This window comes from Myotis lucifugus, unplaced genomic scaffold (genome assembly GCF_000147115.1).
Source record: "Myotis lucifugus unplaced genomic scaffold, Myoluc2.0 scaffold_94, whole genome shotgun sequence".
In the NCBI taxonomy this organism is placed as follows: domain Eukaryota; kingdom Metazoa; phylum Chordata; class Mammalia; order Chiroptera; family Vespertilionidae; genus Myotis; species Myotis lucifugus.
Window position 1 is genome coordinate 297523 of NW_005871142.1, and position 24891 is coordinate 322413.

At 47.7% G+C, this 24891-nt stretch overlaps 2 protein-coding genes across 8 annotated transcripts in view; one reads left to right on the forward strand and one right to left on the reverse strand.

Annotated features, from left to right (window-relative positions):
* ADCY3 (adenylate cyclase 3) overlaps positions 1-15338 on the forward strand; it is a 49656-nt gene extending 34318 nt beyond the window's left edge. The window contains exons 9-22 of one of the 2 annotated variants that reach the window (XM_006091691.3): positions 1300-1428; positions 2335-2477; positions 2588-2749; positions 4469-4556; positions 5401-5517; positions 7576-7835; positions 8105-8170; positions 9693-9774; positions 10482-10640; positions 11077-11223; positions 11940-12059; positions 12916-13039; positions 13825-13949; positions 14428-14840. In XM_006091691.3, coding sequence (XP_006091753.1) covers positions 1300-1428; positions 2335-2477; positions 2588-2749; positions 4469-4556; positions 5401-5517; positions 7576-7835; positions 8105-8170; positions 9693-9774; positions 10482-10640; positions 11077-11223; positions 11940-12059; positions 12916-13039; positions 13825-13949; positions 14428-14610 — 1905 coding nt within the window. In that variant the 3' untranslated portion in view covers positions 14611-14840. Of the gene's footprint in view, positions 1-1299; positions 1429-2334; positions 2478-2587; positions 2750-4468; positions 4557-5400; positions 5518-7575; positions 7836-8104; positions 8171-9692; positions 9775-10481; positions 10641-11076; positions 11224-11939; positions 12060-12915; positions 13040-13824; positions 13950-14427 lie in introns of both variants that reach the window. The other variant, XM_023756431.1, reaches the window with a different exon arrangement.
* CENPO (centromere protein O) lies at positions 9031-24877 on the reverse strand. 6 transcript variants are annotated; one of them, XR_002830011.1, is made up of 8 exons: positions 24769-24838; positions 24361-24535; positions 22432-22583; positions 19418-19522; positions 18480-18739; positions 17392-17563; positions 16304-16470; positions 9031-10616 (listed from the first exon to the last, which is right to left on the reverse strand). XR_002830011.1 is itself a non-coding variant. In XM_023756434.1 (8 exons), the coding sequence occupies exons 2-7, from the start codon at positions 24404-24406 to the stop codon at positions 16334-16336; spliced, it is 876 nt and encodes a 291-aa protein (XP_023612202.1). In that variant the 5' UTR covers positions 24407-24535; positions 24769-24838; the 3' UTR covers positions 9031-10616; positions 16304-16333. The 6 variants fall into 6 exon arrangements, 4 of the variants coding, with proteins under 4 accessions (XP_023612202.1, XP_023612203.1, XP_023612200.1 ...); XR_002830012.1 differs by having other exon boundaries at positions 18480-18638; positions 19418-19526; XM_023756434.1 differs by having other exon boundaries at positions 19418-19526.
* Positions 24878-24891: the final 14 nt, after the last annotated feature.

Consider the following 24891-nt stretch of genomic DNA (forward strand, 5'->3'; position numbering starts at 1 on the left):
TCCATTTTTTCAACTTGCTCACACAGAAGCTTTGAGGATCTTCTTGACCACCCCCCCCCCGCTTTTTAAAAAATATATTTTTATTGATTACAGAGAGGAAGGGAAAGGGAGATAGAAACATCAATGACGAGAGAGAATCATTGATTGACCACCTCCTGCATGCCCCCCACTGGGGATCAAGCCAGCAACCTGGGCATGTGTCCCTGACTGGAATCGAACCAGTCACTGGGACCCTTCATCCAGCAGGCCAATACTCTATCCACAGAGCCAAACCAGCTAGGGCCTTGACCCCTCTCTTTACCACCCAGAGCAAGTTCTGTTGGCATTTCTTGAAAGGTAGAGCTCCAACCGCCCACAGCTACCATCCCCGTCTGTGCCACTATCATCTCGTGTAGGATTCCTGCAATTGTATCCCAACCACTCAGCCTCCTGTCCTTGCCCCTACCCTGTTACATGAAATCGTGTCACTTCCCTGCTCAGAATCCTCCATGGGTCTCCTGTCTCACTCAGAGGAGCAGTGGTCAGCTGGGGTCGGGCCCTCACCGCCCAGTCCCCTCACTCACTCTGCCCGGCAGCCCTGGCCTCAGCTCCCCCAGTTCACGCCTGTTCCAGGGCCTTTGCACCCTCTACTCCCTTCGTGGAATTCCCCCCCCTCGCCCCGCCATCAGCAGGCCTTTATTGAAATGCCATCTTCATGGTGACACCTCCCAGACCTGTTCTTTGTAGTCACACTCAGCAATCCGTGTCTCCTGACTTCCTCCTCTTCCAGAGCACTTTCTCTCTCCTTACATGCTGTGACCACTTTACTGACTGCTGCTGACTGCCTTTCCTCCCTAGAATGTGAGCTCCCAAAGTCAGGGCATTTTGTCTGTATCGCCAGGAATTAGATCAGTTCCTGTCACATAGTAGGTACTCAGTTAATGCTTATTTAATGAATGAATGGCTTCCCTGTGTGATAGTGTTTAACTTATTTTATCAAGGAACATTGGTTTATGGAATATTCAGACTTTTGGAGGCTTCTGACAGGGCTCTGCACCAAAAAAGACCCCTGTGAATCACTGAGCCGTTGAGGTACTGTTTTAGGAATAGGAATGGGAGTACTGGGACAAGTTTTAATAGTAGAAATTAATACTAGAAAATTACAGCATTTAAACACTAGAGGAATTGAGTAGTGAAGTTTCCAAGTGTACAAGGCTTCTGAACGCTAGCGAGGAGATTGCAGACTGCAGGTAGACGCACCACAGGATGGTGGGCAGCTGGCAGTGTCTGGAGTCCCTGATGGCGCTGCTTCCACTGCAGGCCCTGCCAAACGGAGCGCCAGCGTCCTCGAAGCCCAGCTCCCCTGCCCTCATCGAGACCAAGGAGTCCAATGGGAGTGTCCACACCAGCGGCTCCACATCGGAGGACCCCGAGGAGCAGGATGCCCAGGTATGTGCAGGGCTGAGGGCCAGGATGTGGGCAGGGGATGGGGAGGCGACAGTTGCCGCAGGAAGAGTCCTGTGCTCAGAGTTGGAGAGCTAGCCGCCAGCCTGGGCTCTGCTCCTTGTTAGCAGTGTAGCCCTAGCAAGTCACCTTCTCCCAAGCCCCAGCCCCAAGTCTCCTTGTCATTTACATGGGGTAGGGGTGGGTAACATCAAAAGAGGTACTCGCCCTGGCTGGGGTGGCTCAGTTGATTGGGCGTCTCAATCCCTGGTAGTGGGGGTGCAGAAGGCAGCCGATCCATGTTCCACTCTCAAATCCACGTTTCTCTCCCTCTCCCTTCCTCTCTCTCTAAAAATCTTTAAAAAACACACAAAGAGGTGCTTACCTCTGAGCCTTGCCTAGCTCTGATGTCCCAGAGTCCTATAGACCGAGCGCAGCAAAGACAGCCATGAAAAACCCTAGTTTCCAGGACTGTTTTGGGAGTCAGACTTCAGGGCTGCACTAAGCTCACCTCTCTGACTAGGTCCAGACTCCACAGGTCCCATGCCCAGATGCCGATGTGTGTGGCGTGTCACCCCCACCCTCGTAGCAGGATGTGCTTGGACTGTGCTGACCAGCAGGGGTCTTGCATCCCGATCTCTGGCTCGAGAGCCAGGCAGCGCTCCCCGAGGAGGCTGCCGTTAGGGGTGACCACTGCCGTTTCTGTGGGGGCCACAGGGCCTGGGACAACGTCCCAGGGAAAGCAGAAGGGACCGGGGCTCTGGATGCAGACCCAAGCGGGAGGAGCTGCGTGGGCGCACTGGGAAGACTTTCCCTGGAAAATGGTTTCTAGAGCCAAGGGATCCCCCAACCCCCATGTCCTTCTCCAACTGCATCCCACCTGCCCCCCAATGCTGCCTCGCTGCCTTGTAGGCCGACAACCCCTCGTTCCCCAACCCTCACCGGAGGCTGCGCCTTCAGGACCTGGCTGATCGGGTAGTGGACGCCTCTGAGGACGAGCATGAGCTCAACCAGCTCCTCAACGAGGCCCTGCTCGAGCGGGAGTCCGCGCAGGTGTAAGTGCCCACCGCGCCCCGGCCCAGGCTCCTCGGCGCGGGCCCTGCCACCTTCCTGACAGGCCCAGGCAGAGGTGGCGCTTGCGTCTCACGGCTCATTTCCACCACAGAGTGAAGAAGAGAAACACCTTCCTCCTGTCCATGCGCTTCATGGACCCCGAGCTGGAAACCCGCTACTCGGTGGAGAAGGAAAAGCAGAGCGGGGCCGCCTTCAGCTGCTCCTGCGTCGTGCTGCTCTGTGCGGCCCTGGTGGAGATCGTCATCGACCCCTGGTGAGGGGGCCCTGCAGGAGCCCGGAGGCCGGGAAGGCGGAAGGCGACAAGCTTCCTAGCCAGAGGCATGATGTGGGGGCCTCAGCTGGAGCCTGATGTGGGGGTGCAGCACTGCTCTGTTCCTTGCCCACCACGGAGCAGCCCAGCTGACCTCAGGCCTAGAGGCTGTGGGGGCTGTGCTTCACTCCGCCCCCTGGGTTCTGGACTAGCACTAGCATCAAAAGGGGGGTCAGACCAAGGACAGGGGGTCTGGGGTTGGAGACCCGGCTAGCTGGGCCTCAGTGGTTCTGGGATTAGGAGACGGAGGCTGGGGACACTCCCCATCTTCAGTCACCAAGGCCAACCTGGTTCCCTTTCTTGGCTCATCTTAGTAAACACGTTTAGGCTCAGGTCCAGACTGGTAGCTCTAACACAGCAGCCGTCCTCTGGGGCCAGGTGGGTGTTCTGGAGTCCGTGGCTTAACTGCCCACCTGAGGACGAGTCCCTCCCTCCTTCCCTCCCTCCCTCCCGGAGCCAATCAGCAGCTCATCCTGCTCAGGGATTGATTTCCCCCGCAGAAAGGAGCCAGTGTGGAGCCTGTTCCGTTAGTTTGGGGAACTGTAAAGAGCCTAGGACTCAGTCACATGGGCCTAGGTCCCGGACACGCTTTACTATTGGTTGTGACCACAGGCCTGTCACTAAGGCAGAGGTTCTCAACCTCTGGGTCTCGACCCCTTTGGGGGTCGAACGACCCTTTCACAGGGGTCGCCTAAGACCATCGGAAAACACATATAATTACATATTGTTTTTGTGATTGATCACTATGCTTTAATTATGTTCAATTTGTAACAATGAAAATACATCCTGCATATCAGATATTTACGTTACGATTCATAACAGTAGCAAAATTACAGTTATGATGTAGCAACGAAAATAATTTTATGGTTGGGGGTCACCACAACATGAGGAACTGTATTAAAGGGTCACGGCATTAGGAAGGTTGAGAACCACTGCACTAAGGGCTCCAGAAGCATCAGCTTGTAAAGCCAGAGCTGACGGGGAGGCTAATCTGAGGATAATATAGTACCTGCCCCGGCTGGCTCAGGGTTGTTGTGAGGCTCAAATTCACTCATTCATTCACAAGTATTTACTGTCTACTTCATGCCTGGGGCTAAGGTCTAGGGATGTGGCAGTGAAGGTAACAAAAAAATCCCTCCTCCAGTGGAACTTAAATTTTAGAAGGGGAAGATAAACGTGAACAATTAAGTAATCAGAATATATATGCAGACAGGATAAGTGCTACAGAAACAAGTCAAGTGAGGAGAGAGAGGGATGCTGGGGGTGAGCTGGATTTTGGCTTGTTTGCATTTTTATAGGATGCTCAGAGCAGGCCTCATTGACAGGGTGATATTTTGAAGGGTGAAAGGCGACCAAGAATCGGGTGCAATCAAGAATCAGGGACTGGATTAGCAACATCATAGCTACGTGGCAGCATGCTCATTCCTAAGAATCCCTTCTCAGGTGTTACTGGGCTCTGCCCGGGGCATCTGCGAGTCTGCCTCCTCTGGGAAAATCCTGGGTCAACAGTGACAGCTGGGGAGGGCCACACATTCCCAGGCCCCACACTCAGCGTTACATAGAACTTCCCGGTGCAGGCTTGTGTCTTCTGCCTCTTATCCCTCACTCTCACCCACCCTCACTGCTCCCTCCGGTCCCTCCTCATTGACTTCTCTCTTACAGGCTGATGACCAACTATGTGACCTTTGTGGTTGGGGAGCTTCTGCTTCTGGTCCTGACGGTCTGCTCGCTGGCTGCCATCTTTCCCCGGGTAAGCAGCACTCTCCTTTCGGCTCAAAAGCCCTTGGGAAGTGAGCGTCACTCCCCGTGAAAGTTGAGTATTGACGGAGTTACGAATCCTATCAAGTCCTTACAAACAGATGACAGATCTGTTAGAATGGTTCAGGACTATCCACTCATTCAGACTCCACAGTGAGTCATTCACTGACATCGCTGAGCACCCACTTGGGGCCGGGCTCATGGGCTCTGCCCCTGGAGCGGCATGAGTGTGTAAGCCGGAGTCTAGAGAGACGAGAACCTGTCCAACATCCGTGGAGGCCCAGCTGGAAGGTGGGTTGGCCCTGACTGTGGAGGATCTTGAAACCCAGAAAAAAGGACGAAGACTTACTTCTCTGAGCACTGGGGTGCATGCAGCATTTTTATCAGAATGACCAAACCAAAGTAGTGTTTTAGGAAAATTAATCTGGCAGGTGGCTTGCCAGTAATGGAAGATTTTAGGTAAGCCGGCCCGGGAAAGGCAGGCTAGCCAGGCCAAGATGGCTGGCCCTGACAAGTCTCCCGTCTTGGCCTTGTCACTTGGAGATAAGAAACGGGCTACTGCTGGCGAGTGCTGCCCACGGCCTCCTGGGCTGGTCCCGTGTCTTCTGAGGAAAGGGTTCTGCTATCTGGGAGCCATGACATTTCATAATAAGTATGTCACGGAGGAGGGATAGAGCGCCAGGATTCCTGCACTCCCTTCTCCGCTCTGCCACAGTCAGTTTTGGCTGACTCGCACGCATAGTACTACTTTTTAGGTTCCTGGGAAGTATGAGAGCACCTGGAGTCATTAGCAGTTGTCTCAAGGCTCATGGCCCTTGAAACTCATTTCCTTCTAGGCCTTTCCTAAGAAGCTTGTGGCCTTCTCGACGTGGATTGACCGGACACGCTGGGCCAGGAACACCTGGGCCATGTTAGCCATCTTCATTCTGGTTATGGCAAATGTCGTGGACATGGTGAGTTCCTGCTGTCCTTGTGAAGGGACACTCCCATTAGTGGGAAAAGGCTTCCATACTGGCCAGCATGGGCAGCTTGTCAAACCATTCCTCCACCCGAGACAGGTCTGGAGTGGCATTAGGTTCCTAACTAGATCCTGGCAAAACAGAGGGGGTCTTCTCCCCAGGAAAACTCGGAGACTGACCTGTTCCCAGCTCCTTGTTCTCCAAGTTCAAGAACCAACACCATGCACCAAATCCCACCATGTGCTAGGTGCTTTATATATATTGGCTTACTTAATCTTTTTTTACTTTTCAACCACAGTTTACATTTATCACTTAATCTTGATAACAATCCCAAGAGGGCAGTATTATTAGCTGTAGTTCCATATGAAGAATTACAGCTCAGAAAGGTTAATTCACTTATTCTAAGTCACACAGCCAGTAAGTGACAGAGTCGAGAATTGAAGGTCTAAATCCCAATCCCATTTCCTTCTTACCTCACTGCCCAAGGGGTACAATACTCATAAGCGTTCCGCATATCTTGAGTATCCCCTGCACTGTGGGTAGGGTCAGGTATCTGTCACAACAAGCAGGCAGACCTCTTCCACTAAAGGACCTCTTCTGTTCGGCCTTCATCCATTTGGCCAGACCTTTCTCGAGCTGGGTCACTAGGGAGAGCAGCTTCAGAGCCCAAATGGCTGGAGGCAGGCAAAGTCCTCTTCCTTGCTGTCCTTAGTTTATGGAGAAGCTTTGGCTCCAGTGAGGGGGTGGCCAGATGCTTTCTTGGGGTGGGGGGAGGAAAAGCAGTTGAAAGCCAAAATCTACTGATTCAGAGCCACCAGCCATTTATTGAGCACTGGGTGCTGGGAGCTGTGACTGATGTTCTCTTGTTCATCATCACAGCTCCCACCAATTTGGGGGGTACTATAGATGTTCTTTTAAAAAGTCCTATTTTCAAATATAATATTTTCTTTAACAATCTAAGCACAGGAAAAAACTCAGCATGGAGAGCCCGGCTAGAGTGGCTCAGTTTGTTGAGCGTTGTACTTTGCACTGAAAGGTTGCTGGTTCGATTCCCAGTCAGGACACATGCCTGGGTTGTAGATTCGATTCCCAGTCAGGGCACAGAAGACAAACCAATCAATGTTTCTCTCTCATATATCTTTCTCCCTCTCTCTAAGCATATCCTCTGGTGAGGCTTAAAAAACAAAACAAACTCAGCACGGAGCCTTACTGTGGCAGCAATATAAATGACACAGCCTTAGGGCCAGCTGATCACAAATCCAAGGGAATGGAATTAGGAGCTCCAGAACCTAACATGCCCCTGGGTGGCATGGTGCCCACAGTGCAGGGAAGAAAAGCCCCACGCCCTTTGTCTGTCAGAACACACCTGAAGGCTGGTGCCAGTCCAGGACCACTGTTTAACAAGGTCATGGACACTGTGCAGGATACCTGGAGATCCCGTCTCTAGTGGATGGTGAAAATCCAGGGGGTTCTGAAACTCTTCACATGCTGGAGTCCCATGCTGAGAATTTCCCCAAAGCCAGCCAAGCTCAGTGGGTGAAGGCTACAAAAAGTAGGATAGATTGTGGACGCACTTTCTACTGACCACATCTGCCTAGCAGTGGGACCAGTGACCAACTCCGAAATGGGGGAGCAGAGTGGCTGCCATCTGTGCAGTTGTGAGGTGTGGGTGATGAGCTGGCCCCACGTTCCCTCTTTAACAGTGTGATGTGGACAACAGCGTTACTAGATTTGAAACCTGAAGACTGGACTCCTAGCTCTGGCTTCCCCACTTGCTGATTGCGCTAGTTTGGGCGAGTCCAGCCTGAGTCTCTCTACAATGGTGGCAGTACTAAAAACACTCACGAGTTTTTGTGAACATCCAAAGGGATGATAGTAAAGCTCTTAGTAGGAATTACATTTGTATTCTTCCTTGGTAAATTTCCCCACCCTTCTGGGTGTTTCTGAGGGAGCCGGGGAAGTGGCAGCTGAGCGACACTGCCACAACAGCCTTCTCTGACTATGTCTGCTGTTCCCTTGACCCTGTGTTCTTCCCGGGGCCCTGGCCTCCAGCTGAGCTGCCTGCAATACTACATGGGACCCAACAATGGCACCTCGGGGATGGCGACAGAGGATGGCTGCATGGAGAACCCCAAGTATTACAACTATGTCGCCGTGCTGTCCCTCATCGCCACCATCATGCTGGTGCAGGTCAGCCACATGGTGAAGCTCACCCTCATGCTGCTTGTCACGGGCGCTGTGGCTGTCATCAACCTCTGTGCCTGGCGCCCCATCTTTGATGAATATGACCGCAGACGTTTCCAGGAACACGGGTAAGATGACACTTGTTTAGGAATCTGGATTTTCTTCTTCCAACTCCTTCGTCCCCATTTCCAAGTCATGGCCCTCCACTGAGGTGGCTTTCTATCTCTAGGGAATCGGGGTTCAGGGCTGCTCAGAGACGTGCCTCTGAACGGCAGTGAACCTGGGGCAGATCTTCCCATTCTTGATGAGGGGAGGGTCTGGGCTGCCGCGGTGTTTGCCTGGGCACCAGCCTCTTGTACCCAGATGGGGCCTGAGTGTGCCATTATCTGTCCAACAGCGTTCCTCTGGTCGCCTTAGAGAAGATGCAGATACTCTCCACCCCAGGGCTCAATGGCACTGGCAGGTAAGGTGACTGCTTTCCCTCTGGTCCGCATTTTTGGCTCCTTTCCTCTAGACCAGTGGTTCTCAACCTTCTGGCCCTTTAAATACAGTTCCTCATGTTGTGACCCAACCATAAAATTATTTTCGTTGCTACTTCATGACTGTAATGTTGCTACTGTTATGAATCATAATGTAAATATGTGATATGCAGGATGGTCTTAGGCGACCCCTGTGAAAGGGTCGTTCAACCGCCAAAGGGGTCGCGACCCACGGGTTGAGAACCGCTGCTCTAGACTCTAGAGACAGGGAATACTATGGCCAGAGCCTTACGACCTCAGCCTTGTAAAGGCACATGACCTGGGATGTTGGAGTAGAGCAGTTAGTGTGTGTTTCTCTAGGGGGGCTGGGGCAGAGGTGGAATGGTTTTAGTATGGGCCTGGTCATCCCGAGTCAGAGGGAAGCTTGGAGAGCAGCCACAGTGTGGTCTAGAGGTGGGGTGAGGGGGAGAGGAGTGAAATGGATGGTGCTGCATTTACCGGGCTGGCAGTACAGACAGCAGAAAAAGGAGGAAAAAAGAACACTGCCTTCGACCTAGAAGACTTGGATTCTTAACCTGTCACAGTAATTTGTGGAGCAGCAGGCAGCCCATTTTTCCTGAGTCTCAGTTTCATCTCTTTAAGAGGATAGTGGACAGGAAGCTCTCCAAGGTCTCTTCTAGCTCTCAAGTTTTAGAATGTTGTGACTCAGTGACTTGTCTACAATCAGGTAAGTTTTAACAAAAGATTAGAAGATGGGGAGAACTCTGAAATAGTCCTTCACACAAGAAGAAATCTAAATGGCCACTAATAAATGAAAGGCATTTAAGTAATCAGGAAATCCAAATTAAGACCATAACAAAAGACCAGTTTAGCAAGAATTAAGAAGTCTGATAATACCAAGTACAATGGTAACTCATAGATTCCAGCAATTCCACTGCTACACACATTCCTCAGAGAAATTCATGTACATATATTTGCCCCAGGATGTGTACAAGAATTCATAATAGCCACACAAACATTCAAAACAAATGAAAACGATCCAAATTATATAAATAGTGAATGGTATATAAGTTGTATATTCATGCAACAGAATACTATACAGTAATAAAAATTAATTATATAGCTCCATACAAAAATATATAGTTATAAAAAAATGGCAAAATTGTGCTCCAATGCCATTGCTATGATGGTAGTCTGTCCTTTTTCCAAGCTCCTTCATGCTTACAGTTACTTCTGGGATCAGATGATGCAGTGTTTATTAAATATCTGGGAGCAGCCCTGATGTGAATTCCAAGTGCAGCCAGGAGGCGCCAGGATTGGTTGGCTCTTAGTGATTTAAGAAGGCTTCACTGTTGCCCAATGGGAGGCAGTAAATGTGAAGGTGCTAAAGGAGCCAGGAATTTCTGGGACCCAGGGTGACAGGAAAGAGTGCATCCCCATTGGAATGAAACACCTTTTAGGAGAGCAGCCTGGGTGCCTTCAGTTGAATTACTCTCTGCCCTGCAGGCTGCCCCTGGTGCCTTCTAAGTACACGATGACAGTGATGATCTTCGTCATGATGCTGAGCTTCTACTACTTCTCCCGCCACGTGAGTGCCTGCACACCCTTCTCTCCTATTTTGCTTACAACCCATCAGGGCCTGAGTAGTAGGATCTGAGAACCCAACCTCATAAGGAATGCTGGTTTCCTTTGCCCAATATAGTATGTGACCCTATCAAGCCACCACCTTATTCATTTTCTGGTCTCTTCCTTCTGACCCACTCCAGGATGCTGAAGGAAGCATGGGGAGGGGCATCAGAGCCTGGGTAAAAGCTCTATTCTCTAAGCCAGGGGCTTATGGATCTTTATTCATAAGGCTCTGGGGGGTCATTAACACACTGACCACGGAGCCAGAAGAGAAAGGGAAAGAGCTGATGAAGTTTTTTGTTTGGTTAAAAGGGAAAAAAAGAGCAGGCAGGGAAGTAAGGGACTTATTGCTCCATGTTAGCTCAAGTACCACCCAGTGGTTGGCCAGGGGAAGTACAGCCTTCCCAAGCCACTTTGTGGCCAGCTGGAAATGGGACTCCTCCCTGGACTAGGAGATCCCATAAGGCAGACCTGTAGCTAGTTAGATCCCGGGAGACTCCACACATCCAGAAGGTGCCTTTGATCTCTGCTGTAACCACAGAGGCTGGGCTCCTCACTGCAGCTCTGGGTGGTCTTTTTCTTTCCCTTGCCATGTAGCCATCTTCCTCCCAGTTTTCATCTTCCCATCAAATGGCCAGTTTAGAACATACACCTTGCATGTGTCTGCAGGTAGAAAAACTCGCACGGACACTGTTCTTGTGGAAGATTGAGGTCCATGACCAGAAGGAACGTGTCTACGAGATGCGACGCTGGAATGAGGCCCTGGTCACCAACATGTTGCCCGACCATGTGGCACGCCATTTCCTGGGGTCCAAGAAGAGAGATGAGGTGAGGGGTGACCTTGTGCTATGGCCTGGAGCCAGGAGGTTGTGTGTCTTCTGGCTTTCTGCTAGGGAGCACCTCTGAGCCCAGGCCTGCTACAGACACTGTGTCTGGGGACACACACACCGATGTAAGGCCCTTTTCAGAAGACGAAACTTTGGTTGGAGCCTGCGTTTTTGCCAGCTGTGAGCTCAAATAGAATGCTGCTTCTGCCTCACTTCCCAACTCCCTTTCTCTCAGCTAGGGCTGTACAGGGACTGGAGAAGCTATTTTTTTAATTTAGTCAGTTGTGATGAGAGCTTTCTAACAATTCAGAGTTGGGATAATCTGGCGATGTGTGTGTCCAACAAGCTGAGTGCACCTATCGTTGGTGTGGAAGATGACGTTTCTGTAGCACAGTATTTAACCAGTCTTTGAGCACTTTGGCCCTGCCTCTTTTTAGGAGCTGTATAGCCAGTCTTATGATGAGATTGGAGTCATGTTTGCCTCCCTGCCCAACTTTGCTGACTTCTACACAGAGGAGAGCATCAATAATGGTGGCATTGAGTGTCTGCGCTTCCTCAATGAGATCATCTCAGATTTTGACTCTGTGAGTGTCCATCTTGCTCCCCTTCTCCTGCCACAAGGCCAGCTTGTTTCAAATGATCTCTCAGGACAGGCTGCAGAAGTCCAAGAGAAACTGGAGTTACTCTAGCTCAGGGGTGGGGAACGTCTGGCCTGCAAAATCACTTGGTCTGGCTCTGCCAAGGCATTAGGGGTGAAGTAATTAAACATTTGACCAAATATAGCAGGCTAATTTTTAAGTCGATAAGGTTCCCCACCTCTGCTCTAGTTGGCTACATTTTCTTATATAATCCCCTCCCTGTAATGTATGGGCTTCTATAGCTGCTTGGAGTGTTGGGTCTGAGGGGGTGAGATGGGAGCCTGGGGAATCACCTGCAACTTCACAGGATAAAGACTGGCCAAAACAAGATCCTAAGGTTCCTGATTCCTCCTACCTTCAAATTCAGATTCATTAAACATTTATTAGGTAACATACATCAAGAGAAATGTTTTTACATATATGTTCAGCTCCCTAGGAGATTGGCAATTTTATCCCAATGTTAAGGTTGTAGAAACAGGCTCAGGAAATCAAGAAGTTTGCCTAGGATCACATGGCAGATAAGAGGCAGAACAAAGCTTTTATAGAAAAGCATCTCTTGGATGTTTTGTGGGGGAATTGCAAACAGGCAAACCTGTCATTTAGTTGGCTCATGAATCCCAATTGACTGCTGACAGTTTTCTCTTCCTTAATACTGGTCTTAGCTTCTAGACAATCCCAAATTCCGGGTCATCACCAAGATCAAAACCATTGGCAGTACCTATATGGCAGCTTCCGGAGTCACCCCAGATGTCAACACCAACGGCTTTACCAGCTCCAGCAAGGTACCTAACCACCTCAATGGCTAGAGAGGAGATAGGGCTCTGCCTCCTGAGGCAAGAGGCAGCCCACACTTAGCACATGGGAAACCAGGAGTTACAAGAGCAACTAACATTAAGCACTGTTGTACAAAGGCACTTTGCACCAGTACAGACACACACCACTAGGACCGAGCCAATTTAAAACTGGGTTTACTGAGAAAGTGTAATGAGCAGAAATAACAGCACACCCACAGCAGTCCACTACTGTTCCCCGGCTTAAGTCAGGCATAAGATGCTTTGTGGAACTGTGGCTGTACTCCCTTCTATACTTTCATAAGCGCTGGGCAACAGAACCATCTACACAATTATGGAACCATGAAAACATCCACATCGGGGAATGGTTTTGTTAAGTTAAAGCAGACCTGTGAAGCCAGCTCGATTTAGGTACCAGAGGTGAGAAAAGCTGTTGGGGCCCTCGTCTCAAGGGCTGTTCTTAAAACATCACAACCGCCATCTCCTTATTATGGATGAGGTTAAAGAAACACGCCTAACCCTCAAGTGCTTATAATCTAGTTTAGGAATTAAAACAAGGACAACTATCCCAAGTTTAAGACCAGGTTCGGACTAGGTGAAGAGACGTGACTCCTAAGCAGGTACACAGCAGACGGGTTGGGTACAATTTGTCCTCCCCACCACCATTGCCCAGTCTCTGTCACAGTGACAGAGGGTCCCGACTCCTTTGTGAGAAAAACTGAAGAACAGGCCTTTATCAACCAGGTGAAGGGACTGACCTCCAGAATGTTAAGAAGGGGTGGCATAATCTGCTGCGGGTGTGGCCCAGAATGGCTCCTGATGCTTTCACTGCTGCTCCCTGGCACAGGAGGAAAAGTCAGACAAGGAGCGCTGGCAGCACCTGGCTGATCTGGCTGACTTTGCACTAGCCATGAAGGATACGCTTACAAACATCAACAACCAGTCCTTCAACAACTTCATGCTGCGCATAGGTAAGGCTCTAGCTCCCTTCTGACACAGGGGAGTCAGCAATCACCAAGGAGGAGAGGCTTAGAGAGATCTGACGCATTTAGACGGGGTAGGGTCCCATACTCAGAGCTGGAAGGACCTTTAGTCCAGGCTCTTCTAGATGACCAGGCTGAAACCTGACCGATGGCCAGCCATCCCTGTCCCACAGTGTTTACAATGATAGTTTCCTTCTCAATCTGGCTATGCCTATTGAGGGGTTTATTCACTTCAGTCCAGTCTGTTAAGAATTAGTCATCTGTTACCCACTATGGCAGCGGTTCTCAACCCCTTTGGCGGTTGAACGACCCTTTCACAGGGGTCGCCTAAGACCAGATATTTACATTACAATTAATAACAGCAGATCAGATATTTACATTATGATTCATAACAGTAGCAACATTACAATTATGAAGTAGCAACGAAAATAATTTTATGGTTGGGTCACAACATGAGGAACTGTATTTAAAGGGCCAGAAGGTTGAGAACCACTGCCTTATGGGAATGTGGAGACAATTGGGGGCTCACTCCTGATGAAATCACAGGAGACTTAAAGTGCCAGGTCCATGTTAGAGAGTCCGTGTTAGAGAGAAACTGGCAACTTCCGTACTGTTAATCAGCATATTGGGGGGGCTAACAGTTTGCCAAGTACCTGGTGAAGGCAGGGTAAATATGAATAGCTTTGTGGTAGAGGTCAGGTGGTGAACTATGTGAGAGAACCTAGTAGCTTCTGAGAGGTGTAGCTATGCTGAACTTTATGCCTCTACCGTAGGCATGAACAAAGGAGGGGTCCTGGCTGGGGTCATTGGAGCCCGGAAACCACACTACGACATCTGGGGCAATACAGTCAACGTCGCCAGCAGGATGGAGTCCACAGGGGTCATGGGTAACATTCAGGTCTGTCCATGTGCTCAGATGCAGGGAATAGTGTGTTCTGCCATGCACTGTCTCCTCATTGGCCTAAACATGACATCGGCAGTGCTGGGAGAGCAAAGGCAAGAGTGGGGAAAGATGCCTCCAGGGAAGCAGAAGGGAGAAGAGACACTGACCCCGTTTGCAAAACTTAGGAATAAGTTCTGGGTAATAATATCCTGGTCTGTGTCCCCTGGGCCTGGCAAGAAAGTTCCACAAAAGGGGCAAAGGGAACAAGAGCAGAGGGTAAAAGTTCCCCAACAGTGGTGCCGTCACCTAGGCATCTGAGGAGAGAGCACTAGACTCTCTTCGGGCGGAGGGAGGACCCTTGGCAAAGCGCACCTGTGTTCTGGGGCATGGAGTACAAGGAGTGACTGGGACCTGTGGGTCACATGGAGATCTCATCTGGGTAGCCTCGGTGTAGGCTCACTGTCTAACCCCAAGCTCTGTGCTTCCTCTACAGGTGGTAGAAGAAACACAAGCCATCCTTCGAGAGTACGGCTTTCGCTTTGTGAGGCGGGGGCCCATCTTTGTGAAAGGGAAGGGGGAGCTGCTAACCTTTTTCTTGAAGGGGCGTGATAAGCCAGCCGCCTTCCCGAATGGCTCCTCTGTGACCCTGCCCCACCAGGTGGTAGACAACTCCTGAATGGCTGCTAGCCCCAGGGAGGATGTATTTTTTGGAATCAAAGACCTTGGGAAAGGACAAATGACTAAGTCCCAACAGTCCCAAATTGCTGAAGTGCACACTCACATAGACTTTAGATTTAAAAATCTCCTCAAGCCTTCATTTCGTGAGCTCTGAGGGTGGCCATACTATTTATTCCTCAGTGTGCCTGTAGCTCCCCCAGAGTAAGGGTCTTAGGCATAGCACTGGACCAGCCCTTCTTCCCCCACAGAGGCCATGGCCACTGTGAGCAGGATGTATCAGAGGCGGGAGCTCAGCTGGAGGGGAAGCTGTGGCAGGGCCACTATGCTGGTGAATGTCTGCTCCCAGCTATAACTTGAAAGCTGTGCTTTTCATTCTGAAGAGAGCACCAGCTGGAGACCTGTCTCTGTATGATCTGAGTTAGGTCAAAGGGCCCTGTCCTGATAATCTTGAAAGGTTCTTCTGGAACCCCTGTCACCTTAGTCATGGGAGAAGAAAGTGCAATATTTCCTTTTACCTGGTGGGAGGGAAAGGGAATTTATTTCTGAAAGAAAAATATATCAACAGATCTACATTTATATTTTTAACTTTCTGTTAAAAAACACTTTCCGATATTGCCTTGCCTTTTGAGCTCTTGCTACGGTCGCCTTTGCTACTGCTTTAAAAGAGAATTTACAGGTATTGATAAAGAATAAGACTGTTTTATTAAAAGTTTTCTTCAACTTGAATGTGATCATTGTGAAAATCCTGTTAATACCTCTCCTCAGAGAAGTGCTTTTTGCTAACTACCTTCCTGGAAGGCACAAGAGCTTGAACTAAGACATCTCTTACTTTTTAGGTGCTTTCTTCTAAATGGTGGTCCTAACTGACGTACCACTGCGTGCTCCTCCCAGAGTTAGCTGGTGCTCCCACACCTGTGCGGTTACTTCCTGGTCACCAGGTCTAGGAAGTGACCATTTTAGAGTGAGTGGGGCTTGGGTAGTAATGACGCCTATTTGTGACTGGCCAAAGCGGGACAGGACCTTAAATGGCAGGACCTGGCCCTACACATACTCCCTTAAACCAAAGGAAGTGCCAGCAGATCCAAGGCCCTGGTTATCAGACCAGGAGATGGAAGGAAAGTCTGCTTCCCCTTATGAGCAGACTTCTGACCATGCTTCTACCCGGATGTTTTAGGAAACAAAATGAGACATAGCACCCTGATTACTTTATCCATAGTACTTTCTCACACCACCTTCTTCAAAAGCAGCGGTCTAGAATATGCTGCTCCAAACCAAAGACTAAATAAGACTCATTTCATATGAACAGAATGTTCTAAGAACTTCCTTTTCAAATGTCTCAATTAGGAAAATGAGATGGAATTAAAGCTCTTAGAAAAGTTAGAAATACTCTGGTTGAATAGTATATACTCCTCTTTCACAAAATGCCTTCAATTGCCCTACAACCCAGTCTGATTTTCAACTAAAACGTATGGACAAATCACTATCTCTAAGAACAGATGGTCTTGAGCCTTTAACAACTGACCAGGCAATTGTGGAGAATTGTCCAAAATTGCCAATGTCTAGACTCAAACTTGCACCTTCAGCATCCTGAAGAGGTGGGTATCTGTCTCCATTGTAAGGAGTCTGAGCCTTTCAATAGTTTTCAGTCCCATGACCTTGCCTGGGACTGTGTCCAGTACTTGTTTACTCACTTTTGATGTGTTCTCAATGCAAAGAATATTCTAGTAGAGCAGGTTCATATCCAGCTTTTCTTCTCTTCTTGCAAATGAAGCAAACACTTGATGAAGGGGCTTTGTACAGAACAGGTTTTCATGGGAAGCTCGCTGTTCTTCCCAGGAGGTGGACAATGCATCCGTTCCTAAAAGGACAGCTTCTATCAATCTCACCAGTGCACTTGGGAGAATCAGAACCTGGGTCGTCACTGATAGTCTGGACCTAGGTAACTTATTTTTTGGTCTGGAGCCGAGAGGCTGGCTCTAATTACACCAATGCCAATTTTGAGATGGGGAACTTAGAAGGGAAACGAAAACCTATGGTGCCCTGACTGGTGTGGCTCAGCTGGTTGAAGCATCGTCCCGTACACTGAAAGGCTGCAGGTTCGATTCCCGGTGGGGTCACATGTGGAAGGTATATTGTTCTCTTTCCCATCAATGTTCCCCTCTCTCTAAAATTAATAAGCATGTCCTTGGGTGAAGATTAAAAAAATACCTATGGTATAAAACCTGTGGCAGCTTCGAAATTCTTGCCTCCTAAAACATTTTCTTATTTTTCATTACTGCCCATGTACATTACTATGGTACGCTTTACTGAAACAAGGTCAGACATACACATGCACAAAAATCTCAGCCAGTTCTGAAAAAAAAACAAAACACCCCATTTACTGAATAGTCTCTAGAAAGCTCAATGCATAATGACTTTTCATGTCCATTTGGCTCTCTGCACCACTCTGGCCCTATGACTCAGCCTCATTAGCTGTCTCTTCAAGAGCAGTCTTCAATGAAAACAAATTATAAGCTGAAAGAACACTAGCTGATTTGGAAGGAGCAAAGTAGGAGGGAAAATGATGATGATTATGTTTATTACTTACAAAGAGAAGAGGAAAAATTGGTAGAAACAAACAAAATAGTCTTCACATTTTTCTGCTTTATGGTATATAAACAGAAGAAAGTGTCTCAAGAGGTCCAACTCATGTATTCTGCCTATTTCACCCTGTTTCACTCAACTTGAGTAACCCAGAGCTTGTTATATAATTTCTCCACTGAGGCACCCTTCCTCTTACCTTGATAAGTAACAGTGACGTCAGTTGGAAGGGTTCTTGTGATGTCCTTATATAGCAGTCTAGCACAAAATGGGAAGGACTGGCCACTCGGCTCCGCTTTGTAAGTAAATGATAGCAGGTTGCACAGTGAGTTTCTCTGCAAGGGCCCAGCCAGAAAGGCTGCAAAGTCACTCTAATGGAGGCAGGGATCAAAACAGACACAAAGTATAGACAATTACAGCTCTAAAAGCAGTGAGTGGCTGTGACACTTCAAACACTGACTACCAAAAATAGGGCCCCGTTAATTAGATTTCAGATAAATAAAGGACAGAGAAAGGCCTGTAAAAAGGACTAATGATAGAGATTATAGGATAACTAAGAGTCAGTGGAAGCCTAGGAAGACCTGCAGGAGCACTTAAGTAAATGGCCAGAAGCGGGGGATACTATTTCTGCCAAGAATTTCATTGACATCATATATAGGGCTAAGATGCTTTCTGTCTGCATATACATATCAGTTTATCAAATGACAACCAGGAGCTTCAGTGTCATTCCAAATGCATGGTGAGGGAAATACTAAGTTTACAAGGGTCACTTATTCCCTATTGCATTCATTCTTGCCTGTTTATTTGTTTTTTACCCCAACCCCAGGCTCAATTGCAATCCTAAGAAAGTAGGGAGGAGTTCAGGCAAAGATAGACAGTATTCCTCTGATATTTCAGAAAACATTATTCTGCTTTGCATTTATACTCAATTCAGCAAGGCACTTGGCACATAGTAAGTACTCTATCAATCCCTGTTGAATTAACAGTATAGCAACTGTACTCTACTATTTTGTGAGGGGAAGAAAGGGTCAAATATAGAAGTTTGAAGATCACTACTGAGGCGTGAATAACTCCTTAACCAGTATTCATGCTTCAACATCATCTAGAGTTTCAACAGGTAAGAGAGTAGGAAATAGCTTGTATATAAATAATAAACCAAGTATTAGAAGGATAATAGTCAAACTTCTAACTCAGTTATGAAACATTAAAAAAAAACTTGACTCTTTTTTGTCTCCTTTAAGTCTAACTTGGGCTCACCAAATGCCATATAAGATTCCAGACAGATACCTGAAGTCGATCTGCTTGATACTTCCTTCCAGAGTAAGCATTTAGGTATTCGCAGAGACTGAACAGGAAGTGCTGAATATTACTCTGTAGGTATTTTGCAGCTATCTCCTCTAGGGGAATGAAGACTGGAATCGAATGGTGATGTATCCGAAGTGGTTTCTGTATGACAAGATCCACAAAATAGGAATCCAGCAGGTTCCCCTCAAAAGCAGTGCTGATGGAAACACAGACTCCTCTGCTGGTCAGTTTCCCACTGAGCCCTGAGGCAAACAAGACAACACACCTCAACAGATGTCAGGCAAAGTCAGTACCTTACTCACCTGTTCATACCAGCTGCTCCAGCACCACCTAGCACCACACGTATAGTGTGCACTCAAGTGTTTGTTGAATGAATGACTATCATAGACTCTCTCCCCTCATTAACTCTCACTTTGAGTTAAAACCATGGGATGGTGGGAAAAAGAAAAATCCTAAATAGCAATTATTGAGGAAGAGATTTTGAAAATTTCAATTTACCTATTCTCTTTTATTCTGAGTGTTAAATAATTTATGGTAGTACCCAGTTCTCCCCACAATCCTCTTGTGACATAGATAATGAGACTAAACCCCCATATTAATGGTGAAACAGAGACTTCAGGGGCTCAAACTATTTGACCAGTGGCATAAGGCAAGCCAGAAGTAAAGAAAGTTCTAGTACAGGATCTGGCACACACTGAACAGCTAAAATGAATAGTTGAAACCAGCTACTAATCAATCTGCTGCACAAAGAGGCCAATATTGTAGGTAAAGATGCCTACAAACACTATGCCAGTTTTTTGTGTATATTGAGGGGGCAAAACCAATGCTCAAGGAGTAAGTCCAAGACTAATAATACAACTAGCAAACTAACTCAGTAGAGACAAGAGACCCAGACTGAAACAGGTTAGAAAAAGGTATACCTGTAAAACGATATGCTTGCAGAATGGATTTCACATTTTCTCGTTTTCTTTCCAAAACTTCTTGCTCACTGACCTCAAATGTTTGGTCAGGTTCTACACTGGCTTCTACCTGAAAGATACGCAGCAAATCAGATGGTACAAAGGGGCATAACACAAAGTCTCTGCTTGCATCGAACTGGAATAAAGCTGAATAGAATGTGTATTACACAATGAATGAAGAATGCTACAGTGGTCTACCAGTGCTATGAATTCATAGTAGAGGAAGAATCTCATGGGTCACAGTGCTAGGATCGTGCTGGCCTAAAGAGTACTGTGAGAGGCTAAAGAAAAGGGTGTGAAGAAAAGTCTAGTGTGAACACAGGGTGAGTTGCAAAGAGGCAAAGCTGGAAAGCTGGTTTGGATCAGCAAGCTTTCAAGTGGCAGGATAAGAAATCCTGACTCTAGGATGTACACTTAGAGCAATGGCCCAATAGATAGTCTCAGACTGGCGCTCCCTCTGAGGACTACATAGCAGGTTCCCCTCAAAAGCAGTTCTAAAACTAAGCAAGCAAGCATACAAGCAAATAAACAAAATGGTCTGAAGGCATTACAGAACCACCAAATAGCCAGACTGAAGGTTAAAGATACATGCTCTGAGCTTAGCTGGGCTTTCCCTGCAGCTCCCCCCTCGGAGCATTTGATTTGTATCACAAGGCATATGAGTCAAATAGAAAGCTATAGGCCAGACTGTGTAGCAGTCTCACTAAGACAAAAAATGAGGCCAAAGTTACCAAAGCAGCCTTTCTATGGGCCAAGATCCCATCAAGAAGGGAACCCAACATTCTGCAGGCAATGTACCCTCCAGGCAAAGAGCGGTAAGCATAAAATTAGATTCCTAAATCAAACTTCATTAAAACAAAGGCTCATCACGAGACTCCATCAGAGAATGAAAAGGCAAGCTACAATGTAAGAGAAGATTTGTAAAACATATACCAAACAAAGAATTCATATCCAAAATATGTAAAGAATTCTACAATTTAAAGAGGTAGACAACCCAATAAAATTTTTGCAAAAGCCTTGAAAAGCATACTTTACAAAAGAAGACTGTGAAGTGTCTAATACAGGTACTTAACATCATTACTTATTAGGCAAATGCAAATTAATCCACAATGAGATACTATTATACTCCCACCAGAATGTCCAATTTTTAAAACCAACAGTATCAACTATAGATAAAGATGCAAAACACTGGAAAGCTTATACACTATTGCTGGGAATGTAAAACTGGTGCAATCACTTTCAAAAGCTGTTTGGCAGTACTTACTAAAGCTAATATGCATACCCGTGACCCAGCAATTCTACCAAATTCATACCTAATAGAAAAGTGTATATTTTTAGACCAAAACACAGAAACAAGGATATTCATAGCAGCATTCTTTTTAAGTGTCACCTGAGAATGTGTGTGTGTGTGTTTTAATTGATTTTAGAGAGAAGAATGGAGAGGGGGAGAGAGAAACATTAATGCAAGAAACATCCATGGAGCCCTGACTGGTTTGGCTCAGTGGATAGAGCGTCGGCCTGCGGACTGAAAGGTCCCAGGTTCGATTCCAGTCAAGGGCATGCACCTTGGTTGCGGGCCCAACGCCGGTGGGTGGTGTGCAGGAGGCAGCTGGTCGATGTTTCTCTCTCATCGATGTTTCTAACTCTCTATCCTTCTCCCTTCCTCTCTGTAAAAAATCAATAAAATATATATGTATAAAAAATAAAAATAAATCCATGGATTGCTTCCAGTACACGCCCCAATTGGGGATCAAACCCAGAACCTGATCAAGAACCAAACCTGTAATCCTTTGGTGCACCGGATGCTCCAACCAATCGAGCCACACTGGTCAGGGCAGCAGCATTATTCTTAATAGACCCAAAGTGAAACAGCCCCAATAACCCAAATGTCATCAACAGTACAATAGCTAAATTAATTGTGGAATATTCATATTACTATACAGCAATAAAAAAAGAATGACCATTACATGCAACAACATGAATCTCACAGACATAATATTCAGCTAAAGAAGCCAGACATGAATTTTCTAATTTTAACAATTATATGAAGTTCAAAAACAGGTAAAACCATGTGATGACAGAAATCAGAACAGTGGTTACCTTGAGGGAAATGACTAGGATACAAGAGGGAGACTTAGGGCACTGATAATATTCTCTGCTTTGATCTGTGTGGTACAGGGTGTGTTCACTTTGTAAAAGGTTCTGCAGATTTGTGCTCTTTATATATATTTACAGATATATTTTACTTTAATAAAAAAGTGAAGGGAGGGAGGGAGAGAGAGAAGCGAGTAAAGAGGGCAATGGAAGAGAGGCGGGAAGGTGAGAAAAAGAAGGCTGCCCATAACTATGGGCAATGAATGGTTAGTGAAGGTTTTTGAGCAAGGAAACGACTGTTTTATGAAAGCATTTTCTTGGCTGTGTAGGATTTACTGGAGGAGTAAAATACTAGAGAAGAGAACCAACTAGCAGACTATTGTGACAATCCCAGCATCCAAATCACCTGATACATATTTATAGCAGATGTGGATAATACTCGAGTTATTGCAATAGAGTGGAGAAGGAAGAGGAGGAAGCACAAGGACTACCTAAAAGAAAATTTGCGAGCTCTTGCTGGCTGGACCTGGGCTAGATAGAAAACTGAAAAGAGGAAAGAGTCAATGTTTACTGTGAGGCTTCAAGTCTGGGCAACAGAAAAATGGCACTAATGACACGGTACCAATGATTCAAGTCAGGCTGAGCCTGGGCAACAGGTTCATGTCGGAGGGCAGGTTTTAGAACCTGCGAGGCCATCAGTAATGCCTGAGAATTGTTAGTTGATGTTGATATCAGCTGAGACCTACAGGTTTGATGAGGGATCAAGGACTGAAATCAATCCAGTAAGATCACAGGTAAATCACATTATACAGATTTTCGAATTCCCAGGTCATGCTCTTTACACACCAGGGAAGCCTGCCAACAATCACCCTCCTACTCACTCCGGCCTGACGCCGGTTCACTTCCGCCCTCAGTTTATCTCGCAGACTCCTCAGGTTACGAATCTTGTTTCCAAGAGCGCTCTCCGCTCCCTGTGGCTCTTCGAATTTTTTACGGGATTCAGCCTCTAGTCTTTCCAAGTGAGCGAGCACACCTGAAGAAAGCAGAGAGAATTTCTCAAGAAGCCAAGGATTTCCAATTCCGGCAGCAGAAAGCATTGCAGGGAATAAAGGATGACACCCCCCTCTTTTTTCAGAACTTTGTGGCTAGTTAATTGTTAGACATTGGCCCCAACTGATAAAACCAGAAGAACTGACAACAGAAACCAAAGATCGGCAGCCTCTTAGCCTGAACACCGATGTACAAGCAAGCAGTCCTTAACCAGGACAACGTCCAAAAAAGAATATTCTCTGAATATAGCTAATCTCAGCTATCCGTGGTGATAATAACCCAGCGGAAAACAGTCACCAAATTCACTGGCTCTCTCAGAAACTGTTTTTCAAAATGTAGAATTGTTTTCTTAAATTGGTTTTTATGCATGTTTCCCCAAAGTGCTAAAGCATAATTCTTTGAAGCTCTAAAAAATATTAGTACAGGACTATAACAGCACAAACTAAGAGAACGGTCCACAAATATTAGAGAGGAAAACACGCTCCCTGCTGGACAGAAACTCAGAGGCAAATGTCAGTTCCCTAGAGATGGACTAAGGACCAACACCAGCGCACCTGGCTGTATGGTGCGTCCTTTACTGCCCTTCCCAGTACAGTGTTGGTTGTGTGTGTGTGTGAAAGCAACAATCCCACACCAGTGAGCAGATTCTGACTTGCTTCATGGCAGCGCTCTAGAACTGAACCTGGAATATCTCTGGGGGATGCCTGCACCGTAAAGGTCGTATTTTCATAATCAACTCCAATAAAGCATCTGCTGAACTCTTCCTACGTATTAACACACGTGTGCTAGGTTATTTACTTGCAAAACATAAAGAATCAAAGCATTTATTGAATATGTCATATATATATACACATATGTATATATATGTATATGTGTGTGTGTGTTAAATGCTTTCCGTGAGAAACCGGAAAAGAATTGTTTATCTAATTCCCACAACACTACCACAATGCTGCTATTCACCTCCATTTTCCCGGTAAAAAACGGAAGCAGAGAAAGGGAAAATAACCTGCCCAAGGCCACAGCGTTTGCAGCGGCGGGGCCGGGACTCCAACCCAGCTCTCACCGATGCCAACGCCCCCGCCTGGCACTGCCCCTCCCACGGAGTCATGCATAAAGGGCCCCGAAATCCTGGGAAGAGAGAGGGAGACCTCGCCGGCTAGAACTGTAGCCCTGGAAAGAGACACAGCACATGATGAATGCAAACGACCGGTGTAAAAAGGGGCCGGAGCGTAGAAACATGTGAACACTTGGGTTGCGGGAAACGAGTTAAGTCGGCTCGCGTGAATTGCGCGTACTCCGCGGGAGCCGTCTTAAACTCGGTTCATATAGATTTGCGGTGGAGTGCGGGAAACGTGTAAACTCGGGCCGATTGTAACTGCGTATTACCAAATATTTCATTTCAATCGAACCCATACTTCAAAAGATATAGGCATTTTAACGCGCCATCTTATATTTTGGCGGGAAATTCACCCGCAACCCAAGTGTGAAGTTAATTGTGCCCTGATGATCTAGCCGCTGGTCCCTCTGACCGGCAATAAGGCGAGTCCCACCTTTGTGCAGGTGGGGGTTTTGCCTTCAAATTGTAAAAACCACGAAACCTGTGCGGCGCAAGGGGGGTGTGCGTGCCCAGTGCCTTCCACTGTCCCGCTCCCCAACGGGGCAGGCACCACAGAGAGGAGAGGAGAGGAGGAGGGGGGGGCGGTGGTGGTGGTCATCTCTGGGCAGCATCCGCGAAGGGATAGAGACAGCCGCTAGAATACCTGCCCCGGGCCCGCCCTCCGGACTGGAAGTGTTCGCCAGTTCCATCCGCTCAGGTTTCCAAATCCACCAGCCTTCCCGGGAAGCGGTCCAGGCGCCGGCAGCAAGAACCTCGATTTCCGCGCCGACACAAGAAAAAATGGCAAGGAAGTCACATCTAGCCACCTCCAGACAAACCTAGACGGTAGAGCAACACCCCAGGGTCACTGCCAGGACTCCCCTTCCCCGCCCCGCCCCCGGGCGCCAGCAGCCCGCGTCCACCGCCAGCTCGCCGGCCCTGAGCGCTCCCGGGGGCACAGGCCCTCCGGCTCGGCGGGTTCGCCTTCCACACGCCAGGAGCTGCGAGGGGCCATGTAGCCTTCCACCCAGCCATCGTCCCGAACCTCATTTCCCCTCACCTCCTTCCTTACCTCCTCTCCTCGGGCTCACGCAGCCCGGGGACAAGTTCCCGCCATCCTCGCCTTCAAAAGCCAGCCACTCGGACCCAGCATGCTTTGCGCAGCCTCCGTACAAAAACATGGCCGCGCTCAGGG

Coding starts and splice junctions, on each gene's coding strand:
- CENPO (XM_023756432.1), bottom strand. CDS start 24,877: ATGTTTTTGTACGGAGGCTGCGCAAAGCATGCTGGGTCCGAGTGGCTG. Junction 17,564..18,479: donor ATCAAGCAGATCGACTTCAG/GTATCTGTCTGG, acceptor TGCCTCCATTAG/AGTGACTTTGCAGCCTTTCT. Junction 16,471..17,391: donor CGTCACTGTTACTTATCAAG/GTAAGAGGAAGG, acceptor CTGTCCTTTTAG/GAACGGATGCATTGTCCACC.